This window comes from Macaca nemestrina, chromosome 6, assembly GCF_043159975.1.
Source record: "Macaca nemestrina isolate mMacNem1 chromosome 6, mMacNem.hap1, whole genome shotgun sequence".
NCBI lineage: Eukaryota > Metazoa > Chordata > Mammalia > Primates > Cercopithecidae > Macaca > Macaca nemestrina.
In genome coordinates this window covers 101,560,877-101,576,616 of record NC_092130.1, presented here as the reverse complement: position 1 = coordinate 101,576,616, position 15,740 = coordinate 101,560,877, and the positions used below count along the sequence as shown (strand labels likewise).

Here is a 15,740-nt window from a genome sequence, read left to right as displayed (position 1 = left end):
GCTCTCTGACTTTAGGTGGGGCCTTGTGTTCTACTGGTCAGTTGAGTTGATAAGCTAGAGCCTAGCTTATTAGCAGAGTTTCTAGACTAATACAACAAGCAATATCATAGTAGTTATATAATCCAAATACAAAGGAAAAGGACATACAATAGAACTGAATAGCAGTTGAGGGGGTTGATATAAGTAAGTTCAGAAGTTGGGACCCTGAAGTAGGTTTTAGCTATTGACTAAGGGGAGGATAGCAGGCATTTCCTTAGAAGGTAAGCATGGATTGCTGAGTGACACAGTAAATCTACCTGGCTGTGACAATTTATCTGTATAGAGGACCAAGGAGTCAGGCTGGTAAGACGGAGTAAGGCCAAACTACTAAAAGATGCCTTTGATATGAGACTGAAGTCAAGGAGTGTGGACTCACTCTTGGAGATAAGGGCACTATTGAAACATTTAGCAAGAGGCTGAGGCAGGACAATCGCTTGAACCCGGGAGGCGGAGGTTGCGGTGAGCCGAGATCATGCCATTGTACTCTGGTCTGGGTAACAAGAGCAAAAATCCACCTCAAAACAACAACAACAAAACCATCAGGCTGGGCACGGTGGCTTATGTTGTAATCCCAGCATTTTGGGAGGCTGAGGCAGGTGGATCACTTGAGGCCAGGAGTTCAAGACCAGCCTGGCCAACATGGAGAAACCCCCGTCTCTACTAAAAATAAAAAAATTAGTCTGGCATGGTGGTGCATGCCTTTAATCCCAGCTACTCGGGAGGCTGAGGCACGAGAACCACTTGAACCAGGGAGGCGGAGGTTGCAGTGGAAGATCACGCCTCCAGCCTGGATGACAAAGCGAGACTGTATCAAAAAAACAAAACCCAAATCATTTGACTTATTCCCTATTCAAACGAAACCAGGCAGCAAGACCCACAGATATTTCTAAAATGTGTACAATAATAATGCTCCAAAAAGTCCTTCAGTGTCTCCCACTGCTGGCAGAACAAAGATCAAACTTTATAGACTTCAAGGTTTTCAACCAACTGCCTGTGCCTCTCCCCCTAGTCTTCTCCCTTACTGGTTATGTCCTGGAGGTAGACTAAACCCCAGACAAGCCAAGTAACTTACGGTTCTGCTCAAAGCCCCCAAATGTTTGCAACTTGTCATTATTCCTGTCTCTTGCTCATCTTCCTATTTCTACCATTCAAAACCCAGCACCTAGCACATATTTGCAGTTGTGTATTTCCTTAATATTTGCATAGTGCTTTAAAATACATTATCTTGCTCTTCCCCAAACAACCCTGTGATGCAGCCATAGTAGGTGGCTTTGTATAATTTTATAGAAGATTACAATAGACTTAGACACATTAAAATGATTTGCCCAAGATAAAAGCTGTTCAAGTGAGAGAGCAAGAGAACCTCTGGTCTTCCTAAGTCTCATTCTTTCTCAGTATGTTGAATACATGGTACCAGGGACTTGGAAATTTACTTAGAAATAACAACAAAAAACCTACTGGATGCTAGGAATGAAAAGTGAGTCACAGACTATAAATTGTAGTTTTAAATTAAAATGAATACCATTAATATGGTGCTATCAATGTACAGAGGCTGGTGAACTTAAAACACAGCAACAACCCATTTCCTATCTACCTTTTGAGAACTGAGAACCAAGAATTAAAAACACTTCTGTACATCTCAACTGTGGCCAAGTCACAATGTAAGTTCAATGTACCTTATTCAAATGCTTCTGATCTCAAAGCCTATTTCCTTTATTTTTTCGAGACACAGTCTTGCCCCATCGCCCAGGCTGGAGTACAATGGTGCAATCTCGGCTCATTGTAACCTCTGCCTCCTGGGTTCAAACAATTCTCCTGCCGCAGCCTCCCGAGTAGCTGGGATTACGGTGCTCACCACCACGCCCAGCTAACTTTTGTATTTTTAGTAGAGATGGGGTTTCACCATGTTGGCCAGGCTGGTCTCGAACTCCTGACCTCTTGGCCTCCCAAAGTGCTGGGATTACAGGTGTGAGCCACCATGCCCGGCCCAGCCTATTTCCTTTAACTTTGGATACATTTCTTAAAAGCTTGGTTATGACAAAAACAATGAAGGCTACATGCTGGTTATTGCCGTATCTCCAATCCTTTATGGCATGTAGTAGTTCAATAAATTCTTGTTTTGGGAACTGTTTTAGGGTGCTGGGGAATTACTGATATCTAATTTGCTAAAGTGTTTTGTACATTGACTACACCTTGATTTAGCTGCTGCACACAGATTCCCTGCTGCTGGACCCAGTTACCATTTAAACCTCTCAATCCTAACAATAATCCAGAAAAGAACCACAGTAAACCAAGTTACAGTGAATCCAAAGCTTGGTTTATTTCCTCAGTGATCATTCTGTGGTAGGCAGCCAACAAAACAGTGATAGTTATATTGCAGCTCATCCTTGGGTTGAAAATCTGGGATAAAATCCTTGGGCTTGTTTGTAGTAATGTTTTATGACTCAGTTTCCTGTTTCATCTGAGCTGGAGGACAGGAAGAAAGTTTAAGCACCAAATCGTGATCAAATTTCATCTTTACTGACCTCCTTTCTGTATCTGGTGGGATTTTATAAGACACATCGTTACAAAAGCCCCTTGTGATGGGACCACATATTGATAAGCCCCACTGTAAGTTGAAAATAAGTTAAAATAATAACGCATTTCGACAGAAGCACCTCGACTTATGATGTGGCTATGTACTGATAAGCCCATTCCAAGTTGAAAATACCGTAAGCTGAAAACTTTTTTTTTTTTGAGACAGAGTCTTGCTGTGTCACCCAAGCTGGAGTACAGTGGTACAGTCTCAGCTCACTGCAACATCCACCTCCCGGGATCAAGCAATTCTCCTGCCTCAGTCTCCTGAGTAGCTGGGATTACAGGTGTGTGCCACCACACCCAGCTAACTTTTTTATTTTTAGTAGAGACAGGGTTTCATTATGTTGGACAGGCTGGTCTCCAACTCCTGAGTTCAGGTGATCCACCCGCTTCAGTCTCCCAAAGTTCTGGGATTACAGGTGTGAGCCACTGCCCCTGGCTGAAAATGTACTTTTGACTTACAGTATTTTCCGCATATGATTGGTTTACTGGAACACAGCCCCATGGCAAGTTGGAGTGTACTGTATTTGTAGTGCTTTGTATAAAGTCAAACAATCACAAATCGAACCATTGTTAAGGAACCACGTGTATTTGGAATTTTGTGAAGCCAATATTGAAGTGTGGGACTAAGACCCATACACCAAAATTGCTAGTCTTCAAGCATGTTGGTTCTTTCCAGTCCATCAAACACTATATTCTAGATATTACACATAGGCATTAAAAAGTAAAGTCTAATGGGAAGAAAACAAACTTGAGTCAATCAGTAGGTTTGGAACCCCAACCTGTTCCCTCGTCTGTAAAAGAGGGGTGGTATCACCAATCACCACTATCACCTCACTGGACTGCTGAGTGGGGAGGAGTCAGAAAAAGCAGGCACAGTGCCTGGTAGACACGACGGAGATACCCTCACACAACACCTCATCAACCACAGAGCCTGGGTGACAGGAACATCGTGGTTTGGCATCTTCTAATAACTTCAGAGATATTAAAGATTTGTTCTAGTACTAACCTCACAGAACTCTATACAAAGAAAGAATGAAGAGGCCAAATAAAGTAGCTTCACTTATGATATCTGTGCAAGGCTATTCAAAGGATACAGATGTGGAAAGTTCACAGAAAATGTGTCTTAATAGGCAGACAATGTAAATGATAGTATGAACTCTGTAGTAACCAAGTTCAAATAATGGCAAGAAAATCTGGAAGAGCCTATAAAAGCAACCCCATTTGAAACTGCTAGGTAGAACTACACCTTATTAGCAGGTTATATTCCAAAGTCAAGCCTAAAGCAAAACCTGCAGTTAAAACTGCCCTAGAAAATCCCTCTAGGAATGAGGACCACATATTTCTCTGTCAACAAATTCAACACAAGTCAGATTTTCCCTCCAGCATCCCACCAGATTAAGTAGTTGGTTTTTATTTACAGATTACATTGTTTGGATGTCATGTATTTTTGAACACTAGGAAAGAAATATGCTCAGTGCCTTTCAATACGAATCCACTGGCTGAGTGAACTGCAAGTTCACACTTCCCATTTCATGGTTGTTCTAGGGCATAAATTCCCTGAGTGCAACAAGTGGAGCTGAGATTATTTAAATGAGATTTAAATAAATGATTTATTTATGGTTAAGTGCATACAGATCAATTACAAAATAAATGTGTATCATTCGCCAGCGCTGTGCTTCCATTTTAGAAACACCCAAGTGAATATAGCTTAATTCTCTAGCAATCTTTTAAAACTTCTGGACGTGATCCACAGTAAGAAATTCATTGTAAACTGTAACCCACTACACACATATGTATAATACATATGACAAAATACATACAAAATATTTATTACATGTCATATACTTGATATATTCCACTGTTATATTTTGTTAAAAAAAAAATCAGGCTGGGCACTGGCTCATGTCTGTAATCCCAGCATTTTGGGAGGCCCAGGTTGGTGGATCATCTGAGGTCAGGAGTTCGAGACCATCCTGGCCAACATGGCGAAACCCTGTCTCTACTAAAAATACAAAAAGTAGCCAGGCGTAGTGCCTCACGCCTGTGATCACAGCCACTTGGGAGGCTGAGGCACAAGAATCGCTTAAACCTGCGAGATGGAGGTTGCAGTGAGCCAAGATCGTGCCATTGCACTCAAAGCCTAGGTGACAGAGCAAGACCCTGTCTCAAAAAAAAATAAATAAATAAAAAAAAATAAAAATGTCGGCTGCAACTTTGTTTTCTTGATCCCTAACTGGGTTACAGGAAGAACACTGAATTTCAAGCTCTTAACTACTCAGAGTAGGGCAATATCTCAGGGTTAAGGAAAACAAATCAAGCCAGCATATTTGTCCATAATATTTTAATACTTTTCCACTTTAAATACTGGTTTTAATTTTGTGATTGTAACATGGAAGATCCAACTTTATTATGTTTAAAAAACATCATCAGGATCATAAAGCTATTATAGAAGTTACTCTACACACTCCCAAGGTACTTTAAAATGATTATGTTTTGAGTCTGTAGATGAACCATGACAAAATCCAAATACATCGTCTGTACAACTCGGACTAAATACTGGTGAAAAGTGTTTAATTGGACAAATAACTGATAAGCTTAAAGATAACCAGCACAATTTCACAAGAGAACCAGCTCAGCCCAACTAAAAATTTCTTAATAGCAATTGACACTGACGTTGTATTAGGTGTATAAATTAGTTGATGAAACTGAACAAAGAGAAAACCCATTCCTCCTTTTCCTTATTTTGCCTTCTTACACCTCCCTTGCAGATATAACCCTCCTTTGGTTTAGTTACCCCTGTGGCAATACCAAACCAAGTACTGCAGTGATCATCCTCTACCTCAAAACCAGGAGTCCTGAATTCCAACGGAAACACTGTGCTCTCTTGTCCTGTGCAGTGGCAGTCAGGGATAAAACCCCACATCACCAATAGATTTCAAGTTTCTAACATAGCACAAAAGATAAACTGAGTAGAAAAGAGAGTAAAGGGTAGTTTTTTCTTTTGGTTTGGAGGAAGACAAATTATCTGTAGATGAGAAAACATGAATATTCAGGATGTAGGAATCAGCTTAATGAAAATAATTCTAGAGGATCTAAATGTTGTCCAGAAGGCCAGTACCTCTCCAAATTCTGACCTCTTTTGGACTCTTTCCATATTCACCAATTTATTTCTCAATCTGATTGGGTGGAATTAACTCTAGTGAAGTAAAAGTGCAGTTATCTAAAGGTAAAATGTTATCTTTTCTTCTCTTAATACAAATATTTTAGTGTAATCATTTTATTTACAGAATCAATTGCAAAAGTATATCATCACATTTAGTCCAAATGCAACTAGTGATAATTAGATTTAGATATTGCTTTGTAAACTTTCCATACTTCTGTAAAATAAAGCTATCCAATTTAGTAATGAAAGAGTTAACTGTCTGTGTTCATGACAGTTACCAGAAATGGCAAACAGAGAAACATTTATAGTGAGCATACAGAATTTTTTTGAAGATTCTTATCAGTGGCTATGGTGAATAAACCTGCCCTCCCCAACCCTCCCATTCTCCCATCCCAACCCCATAACCCACAGCTGATTGTAAAATAAAATACACATTTGAGGTATAAACTTTTCTTTTTTAAACATCACAATATAAAATGTTAACTGGTGATGTAGTAAACCAACATGATAATTTGTCTTATTTGCCTTACTAGCATTACCACCATATAGGCACTTTTCCACGTAGTCAAATTATGAACAGCATTTTTCTATAAGGCATATTCCATGCACATCATTTACAGAAAGGTAAATTAAAAAATAGAAAAGATTATGGAGCGTGAAATCTGCGTGCATGTAATGTAAGCATATGTTTTATATGTATTTTTCTCTCTGTACAGAATAATAAATATCACTATATCTGATGCAAGTAATTCACTTCCAGGATTGTGCATATTAAGCGATCAGACTAATCCCATCATTAAATTATTATCTTGCACTTATCATTAAGACTCCATTACCATGTATGTGATATATACAGGACATGTTCCATGTGACATGACTTTCTGCTTTACAAAATGGGTCCGATTTCTGTGTTTTTACAGAGCTGAACAAGTCAGCGAAGCATCTACAAAATGCCTCTGATTTGTATAAATACACTGGTGTGTAAACACAATGAAGATTTTGAAGTGGGCAGTCATTTCAACTTCAGTGAGCACTATTCCTTGCCTCATCTCCATGCTTCAATGTTGTTCACAAGACTTAAACTGAAAAAGGTATTTTACATTTTAAGTTCATATAGCAACAAAGAAATGCATTTCAGTTTGAATCATGTGGAATCTTTACTGCTCTGCTGAAGTTTCTGATCAAGAGGCAGAGAGGCATTGCTCACATTTTCCATGTATACTTTGCAACCTATCTTTTAAACTGACCCAAACTGGAAGAACAAACATATATACCCGTTACTGAATACCAGAAATATTGAATTAAATGTCAAACTCAGTCTGATTTGCTTTAAACAAGTTATACCATATACTACCTTAGAAATTTAAAGAAAACATGAATTTATCTTGACCATTTTCCAGAAAGTAGTCTATACCAACAAGATTTGTACAGATATTTCTGTTTGGAGACAGGCAGAACCAATTTAGGGATTACCAAATTGTGTCTGTAATAAACTGAAAAAAATGTCTAGCACACAGTACACAACTAAAAAATATAATAGAAATATAAAGATATCTGGGGGAAGAAATAAAGCTTTTCACTTTCTCCATCAGAACCAAAGTTCTTCATGGGAGTAAGACTATAGAAAAGGCAAAATCACAGGTTATTGACAGCCCTCAGTTATTAAGATACACACAACATGAATCATTATAGAAATCAGCAGCAACGAATTCTATGATTATACAAAGCAAAAAAGTCAAAAAATTCTGGACACAGATTTGACTGTAGGCCTGAAAAAAGAACCTCATCCAGATTATTTGCTGCACAGAAAGCACATGCCCCATGTGCGTTCAACTTTTGTGCTTTTCTTTTGTGCACAAAACCTGATACAACAGAGGATCTTAGGCCGGACCATAGTAAATTAAAAATTCTGAAAAAGTATCCAAAAATTAAAGCATCAATTCCTAGTTGTGATTCAAAGTTGATTTTTTTTTCTCTTCTAGGAGCAAGCAAATAAAAATATAGCCATATACATGTAATTTTACATGTATTTATAGTTATATGCTGAGCAAGGAGATCTAGCAGGAGATAGCTAGTGTTAGATGTTCAGCTTTGCTATTGCAATATTTTGTCATTTTTGTACACAAGGCCAAGGTCTTGGGCCACAGACAAGGCTATAGATCCTACGTTCCAGCTTAGAGCATTCAGCTTTTTTTTTTTCTTTTTTTCTCCAACATGGAATGTCACACAGCCTTGCTTCAGTCACTGAAGGAAAAAAAAAAGACAAGTAAAAAACTCAGCAGTATGTTTGTTACTAACAGCTGCAAGACTACCAGAACACAGTTCTCCCACCCTCCATATTCATGGAATGCACAGAATCTCTATTAAAATTTATCATTATGAATGCAAAATTATTAACCTTACAAATTTGAACTTATCCTATCAGCAAGGAATCGAAGGTATATGGAATTTTTCAAAAGTTAGGGGAATAGTCCTCTCTACGGTCTGGGCCTCCAAGATGACAAAGAAAAGAAGGAACAATGGTTGTGCCAAAAAGGGCTGCTGCCATGTGCAGCCTGTTTGCTGCACCAACTGTGCCCTATGCGTGCTCAAGGACAAGGCCATTAAGAAATTCGTCATTTGATACACAGTGAAGGCCACCGCAGTCAGGGACGTTTCCGAAGCCGGCGTCTGTGATGTCTATGTGCTTCCCAAGCTGTATGTGAAGCTACATCACTGTGTGAGCTGTGCAATTCACAGCAAAGTAGTCAGGAACTGATCTCATGGAGAAGAATCAAATACCTCCACCCCAGTTTAGATCTGTGGGTGCTGCCCCTTGACCCCCACCAAAGCCCATGTAAGGAGCTGCGTCCTTAAAGACTGAAGATGGACTATTCTCTGGAGAAAAATAAAATGGAAAGTGTACTTAATATTGCATGCTCAGTGTATTTGTGCCACATAGGGTGAGAATTTTTTGTGTGTGTCAGACCAAGTGTGAAGTGACACAGTGTATTTTCATGAGGGAGAAAGCTTATTTATGTAAATCAAATCTTAACTGTTTGTAGTCACATCCTCGGCCTCACAATTTGCATAGGTGTGTGAAATAAAGGGGGTTAGGCAGCTGAAAAAAAAAAAGGGCAATATAGGCAAGCAGAGGGGATCAGTGAAAGGTCTCCTGATTTTTACCCCACAACATGGCATTTCTTTTCTTAGCCTGCAATAAAAATTATGACATACAATACTATTTATCAAGAATTTAAAAAATGTATTCAAGCTATGAGAGAGACGCTTGCCTTATTTAATCAACAAACATGCTCTGAACTCTTTGTCAAATGAGTTTAAAAGTTTTTACTGGCTGGGCTAGTGGCCCACGCCTGTAATCCCAGCACTTTGGGAGGTTGAGGCAGGCGGATTGCCTGAGCTCAGGAGTTTGAGACCAGCCTGGGAAACATGGTAAAACCCCAACTCTACTAAAAGTACAAAAAATTAGCCGGGCATGGTGGTGTGTGCCTGTAGTCCCAGCTACTCAGGAGGCTGAGGTAGGAGGAACACCTGAACTTGGAAAGTTGAGGCTGCAGTGAGCTGAGATTGCTCCAGTGCACTCCAGCCTGGGCGACAGGAGTGAGATGCTGTCTTTAAAAAAAAATCTATATATATATATGGTTTTTACTGTTAAACAACTTTGGATCTTATTAACTCTTTACAGAACTTTGTCTAAAGGTGATATACACACTATTTAATGTTACTATTTTTTCCATCACCAAAATTAAGAATGTTTGCTTTCCTAGGGTTTCAATGCTGGGTTTGACTTCATACATTTATCTTCCATAATTATTGTAAGAAAAAAAAAACCATGTTACAGTAACAAAGATTTTTTCACATTAAGGTTTGAATTTGGATCTTTGTTAGAAAGAAACTCAATCTGGACTCAAAAAGCCAGATTTGAGTTTGGGCCAATGAATCTTTTCAGTTGTATCTTTGCACACATATACACGTATCCACAAACAATAGACCTCTCTTCCCCAGAGACGTTTTTAAGATTCCAAGCTCCTCCCTCCTAGGTCCATAAATGAAAAATCTGTGCACATATACATACACACACACAGACAGTCAATAAAACACTGCTCTAAATCCAACAGTCTAGATGCAAATGCTGCTAATATCCTACCATGTATCTTTCAAATGTTTCAAAAAGTTATTCTTCTCAAATATAATTGAGAGCATGTTTTACACAGAACTGCATTCTGATTTCTTTTGCTTTAATACAAAGTTATATTTTCTGTCTCGTTTAGTTGAATATCTGAGCCCCTTTGGTAAGGAAGTCATATAAAGCATCAAGAGGGAGGCTGTTTCAGCGAGGTCATGGTGAAGAGAGAAGACAGAGTGAAACAAAATCTGGTCTTGGATAGAGTGAAACAGCACCACTTTAAAAACCTAGTGGCTATGGCAAACAGACATATCACTAAGCAGGGTGATAAGCCTGTTTCTGTCACGTGCCATCAGTTTTCTGGTTTATTTGATAAATATGGCACAGACTCAGAAACATTAAGAAGTAATGCATCCAGATCTAGCTATAACAATTCTAAAGTACAAGATACTATAAAAATCGTGAGCACACTTAATGCAGTGCACATGTGCCTGAGGAGAGAATCCCTAAAGAGTCAGGCTATATTACAAAACACTATTTTCAAATACCCTTTTTCCTGGGAAAAAGCTAAATAAGACATCAATGTAATACACCTTATGTTAATATGGGATATTAGTATCGGGCAATAAATTTAGCCTTTGCATTTTTTTAAAAGAAAGACATACTATAAACATCATAAGAAATCAGATTTGTTTAACATTATTTCATTATATAATTGACTATTATTTTTAGCTAAAGAAAAGGACTCAAGAATATACATTTCTCAGCCAATTACTTAACATTCAGTATAGGTGAGAATGAGAAGATATTCACGTGTTACTGCTTACCATTTGTGTATCACAATTGGCAATACCTAGTAATATTTTAAATGTTATTACAAAATAGAATTTATAGAAATAGTATTATACAAGATTCTCAATGGACCAAAGCAGGCTTAAACTCGGTCATAAGAAGAATACAATTAAAACTACACTGACAGAGTATTTTTCACCTAATGAGTTGGGAAAGTTACAAAGTTTTGTTTTACGCATTGTATGAAAAATTATGGGACACAGGCACTGCAATTCATTATTGCTGTTGAGAGGGTCAATTACTATAACCTCTATGAAAAGTAGTATCTAAATTATAAATGCACAAACCCCTAGCAGGGCCAGTAGTACCACATCTATTAATTTTTCCCACATATAAACTTGGAAGTAGAAAATGACATATGGATACAATTAAAACACTGTTCTAGCAAAAATTGGAAACTGTAATATTCACCAATGCAGAACTGATTAAACAAATTATGTGTATCTACACAATGGACTACTGTATAACCATCAAAATGAGGAAGCTCCTTATAAATATGTGAGACCTTCAAGATAAAATGCGAATATAAGATGTTGAACAGTGTTTACAGTATGCTGCTGCTTCTCTAACAACGTATGTGTGTAGAAAATACACTAGTATTTGTTCATTCAAGCATTAAAAACTTTCTGGAAAAAACTAGTAATAGCATATAGTAATAGTTAATAGTATATGGCAAATGCAAGACAGGATAAATTTTACTGTGTAACTTTTTCATACTTCTTTTTTTTGTTGTTTTTTTGAGATGGAGTCTCGCTCTGCTGCCCAGGCTGAAGTGCACTGGCTAAATTTCACCTCACTGCAAGCTCCGCCTCCCGGGTTTATGCCATTCTCCTGCCTCACCCTCCCGAGTAGCTGGGACTACAGCTGCCCGCCACCTCGCCCGGCTAGTTTTCTGTATTTTTTAGTAGAGACGGGGTTTCACCAGGTTAGCCAGGATGGTCTCAATCTCCTGACCTTGTGATCCGCCCATCTCAGAACTTTTTCATACTTCTGACTTTTTTTTTTTTAAGAGACATTACCTGTCCAGGCTGGAGTGCAGTCGTATAACCACAGCTCACTGCAGCCTAAAACTCCCGGACAAAGCAATCTTCCTGCTTCAGCCTCCCAAGTAACTAGGACTATACGTGTATGCCACCACGCCTAATTTTTTTTTTTTGTCAAGATGGAACCTTGCTGTGTTACCCAGGCTAGACTTGAACTCCTGGCCTCAAGCCATTCTCCCACCTTGGTCTCCCAAAAAGTGATGGGATTACAGGTGTGACCCACTGCGCCTGGTCACTTTTGACTTTTAATCATGTTAATGTATCACTTACTTTAAAAAGTTAAAGATTCTGGGCCGGGCGCAGTGGCTCACGCCTGTAAACCCAGCAATTTGGGAGGCCCAGGAGAGCAGGTCACCTGAGGTCAGAGTTCGAGACCAGCCTGGCCAACACGGCGAAACCCCGTCTCTACTAAAAATACAAAAATAGGCTGGGCATGGTGGTGGACGCCTGTAATCCCAGCTACTCAGGAGGCTGAGGCAGGAGAATCGCTTGAACCTGGGAGGCAGAGGTTGCAGTGAGCTGAGATTGCGCCACTGCACCCCAGCCTGGGTAGCAAGAGAGAAATGTTGTCTCAACAACAACAAAAAAGGTTAAAGATTCTACCTCTTTGCATAGAGGTGTTCAGTGCTGTACTGGCTGACAGTAAAAATACGGAACCAACTCAGACATTAATGTGGGACTAGTTAATAAATTCTGCAACACACATGTAACAGATGTTAAAAGAATGAGATATTTTACACATCTAATGTCTTATAAATATAGAAAGATAGTCAAGATACATTGTTAAGTGAAAAAAAACAGGCTATAAAACAAGAATTTTGTTATAATAGTAAGTATAAACATTTTAACTCTCAAAAATATGTCAGTATATACAAAGAAAAATCTGGAAGATTATACAACAAAAGTAACAGTTTCGAGGAAAGGAAAGAATACATACAGGAAGTTTGCCCTTCTGCAATTCTACAGTTCTATAATATCAAAATTTCTTTACATAAGCATTAGAAGAAAAAGGAAACAATAAAAAAATTAAGTTTTAAAGGCTATAAACTGCAATTCCCAAGGCCAGGCATGGTGGCTCATGTCTGTAATCCCAGCACTTTGGGAGACTGAGGCAGGATGATTGTTTGAGGCCAGGAGTTCAAGACCAACTTGGGTAACATAGCAAGACCCTTATCTCTACAAAAAAAAAAATTAGCTGAGTGTGGTGGCACATGCCTGCGGGGACTTCCAGCTACTGTGAAGGCTGAGATGAGAGGATCGCTTGATGCCAGAGGTCGAGGTTGCAGTGAGCTGTGATGATGTCACTGCACTCCAGCTTAGGCAACAGAGCAAGACCCTGTTTAAAACAACAACAATGACAACAACAAAAACCAACGAAACAATACTCTATAGGGGAACATCAAAAAACACAGCAAATACTTTCAACAACTAAATTTTGGTATCGACAGAGTCATATTAGTCAAATAAAGTTAAAAAAAAAAAGGTAAAACATATCTTCTAGTACCTGTTAATACTAGAACAAAATAGGCTTTCCTGCAGTTTTTTCTTGGACGTAAGAAGTAAAACGTTTTAGAAATTTAGGATACTCTCGCTTTGCCACTGCCCTTAACACTGAGGCTGGTGCCCATCCACCAGGGTTCACTGTAAGATAAAGGAAAATTAAAATGTATTAAGATACAATTCTCCAAACATATGTGAAGCACTTAATTTGTTCCCTTACTTTTAAAATATTCCTCACATTGGACCAATTTGCATCTTCTTTTTTTCTTTTTTTTTTTTCGAGACAGAGTCTCGCTCTGTTGCCAGGGTGGAGTGCAGTGGTGTGATCTTGGCTCACTGCAACCTCCGCCTCTGGGGTTCAAGTGAATTCTCCTGCCTCAGCCTCCTGAGTAGCTGGGATTACAGGTGCACACCACCATGCCCAGCTAATTTTTGTATTTTTAGTAGAGACAGGGTTTCACCATGTTGGCCAGGATGGTCTCGAACTCTTGACCTCATGATCCGCCCGTCTCAGCCTCCCAAGGTGCTGGGATTACAGGCATAAGTCACTGTACCTGGCCGGACTAATTAGCATTTTTTAAGTCCCAACCTTTCATTCCTTAACACTATCCATCAGACATAATCAGACAGCAAATAAGAAAGCATTTATAACCTTTCTACAATGTTCTTGGTTCCCAAAATTACCTGTTAAAAATTACTATAGCACCACTTAAGGTTATTTAAGGCAGATTTATTCATAAATCTGTACTGTAATTAAATAGTAACTTACTCAGGTACAACTGTTTCTTTAAACATACTAGCAGTTATGGCCCTATATAAAGAAGGCTTGACTTTTGATGAGAGAGGTTGCAATGATTACTGCAGGTGCAAAGTAGGTAAAGCAAGGACCCAAAGCAAGCAATGAAAAGGCCTATTCAAAGCGAAAGAAATAGGTAACTAGCAACTAATAAGGACTAGGGAAGCGCTGACTCAGAAAACAAAAAGCCTGACAATGAATGCCAAAGAGAAATAAATATGTAACTAGCAACAAATAAGGTTAGGGGAGCCCTGATTCAGAAAGTTAAAAAGGCTGACAATGAGTAAAAGAACTCTTAATTTCCTTCCCCACTGTTGCTTATATTCCTAATTATAAACACATTCTATTAGGCAAATATCTAAGAAAATGGTGCTTAAAAATGAAGGCTAGGCCGGGTGCAGTGGCTCACGCCTGGAATCCCAGCACTCTGGGAGGCCAAGGTGGGTGGATCACGAGGTCAGGAGTTCAAGACCAGCCTTGCCAAGATGGTGAAACCCTGTCTCTACTAAAAATACAAAAAATTAGCTGGGCATGGTGGTGGGCACCTGTAATCCCAGCTACTGGGGAGGCTGAGGCAGAGAAACGCTCGAACCTGGGAGGTGGAAGTTGCAGTGAGCTGAGATTGCACCATTGCACTCCAGCCTGGGCAACATAGCGAGACTCCATCTCAGAAAAAAAAAAAAAAAAAAAAAAAAGAAGGGTATATGACAGTGACCTAGGGATAAAGTTTTAAAATTTACTTATCCACTTCTAGCTTCAGAAATACTCATATAGTAGTAGCTCCAGGGTGAAATTCAGACATCTGTATTTTCAAAGATTCTCTAGTAATTCTGATATACCTTTCTCCAAATTAAAATTCAGTAAACTAATGGATAAGAAAAAGGCATTTGTCCAAAGTGTTGTCATATAGGTCATGATCAAGAACAGCCACATTATCAAAGAGCAAAAACAATAAAATACATACCATTAGCTACATATGTAATCTTGCATAGAATGTTATCCCTGCTAATTTCCTGGTTTCCCTCTGGTGGGCTTACCAAGGTTTGACAAATCATAGCAACATTTATTTTGGCACGGACACATCGGTTGTTTAGCTGCCAAAACAAAAAACAAAGCATCAGTAGATACCCAGTATTTTGTAAACTCTGCTGGTCTAGTCTCATATTAGGTTAACCAAAATCATAACTCTTAAAAACTATCTCCAGTGAAATCTTATAAGCACCAAGCTGATATGACACCAGGATTCCTCCCCACCCACTTTTTTCGGGGACAGGGTCTTGCTCTGTTGCCCACTCTGGAGTGCAGTGGCGCCATCATAGTTCACTGCAGCCTCAAACTCCTGGGCTCAAGCAATCCTCCTGCCTCAACCTCCAGAGTAGCTGGGACCACAGGTACACATCACCAGGCCTGGCTAATTAAAAAAAAAAGAAAAACAAAATTTTTCTTTAATAGAGATGGGGTCTAACCATGTTGCCCAGGCTTCCCTCCTCTTAAGTGGTAAATGGAGCTAAATTGTGGTAAACCACAGAGGTTTGGCTGGTAGTTGATAATGGCTTAAGAGATAACTGTGGGAAGTAGCCTATTGCCCAGGGTACGTACTGCCCTTTTGGCTGTTTCACCAAACCTTAGAAGGAAAGGTAA

At 39.1% G+C, this 15,740-nt stretch overlaps 1 protein-coding gene across 6 annotated transcripts in view; it reads right to left on the bottom strand.

The window, feature by feature from the left end:
* Positions 1 to 2,334: 2,334 nt before the first annotated feature.
* Positions 2,335 to 15,740, bottom strand: part of CERT1 (ceramide transporter 1) — a 147,857-nt gene continuing 134,451 nt past the window's right edge. For 3 of the 6 annotated variants that reach the window (XM_011730137.3, XM_011730140.3, XM_071098808.1), the window contains 2 exons: positions 15,064 to 15,193; positions 4,211 to 8,026 (listed from right to left, as the gene is read on the bottom strand). In XM_011730137.3, the coding sequence (XP_011728439.1) occupies positions 7,893 to 8,026; positions 15,064 to 15,193 (264 nt within the window). In that variant the 3' untranslated portion in view covers positions 4,211 to 7,892. Of the gene's footprint in view, positions 2,506 to 4,210; positions 8,027 to 13,307; positions 13,445 to 15,063; positions 15,194 to 15,740 lie in introns of those variants that run through there. The other 3 variants (XM_011730139.3, XM_011730138.3, XM_011730141.3) reach the window with 3 other exon arrangements.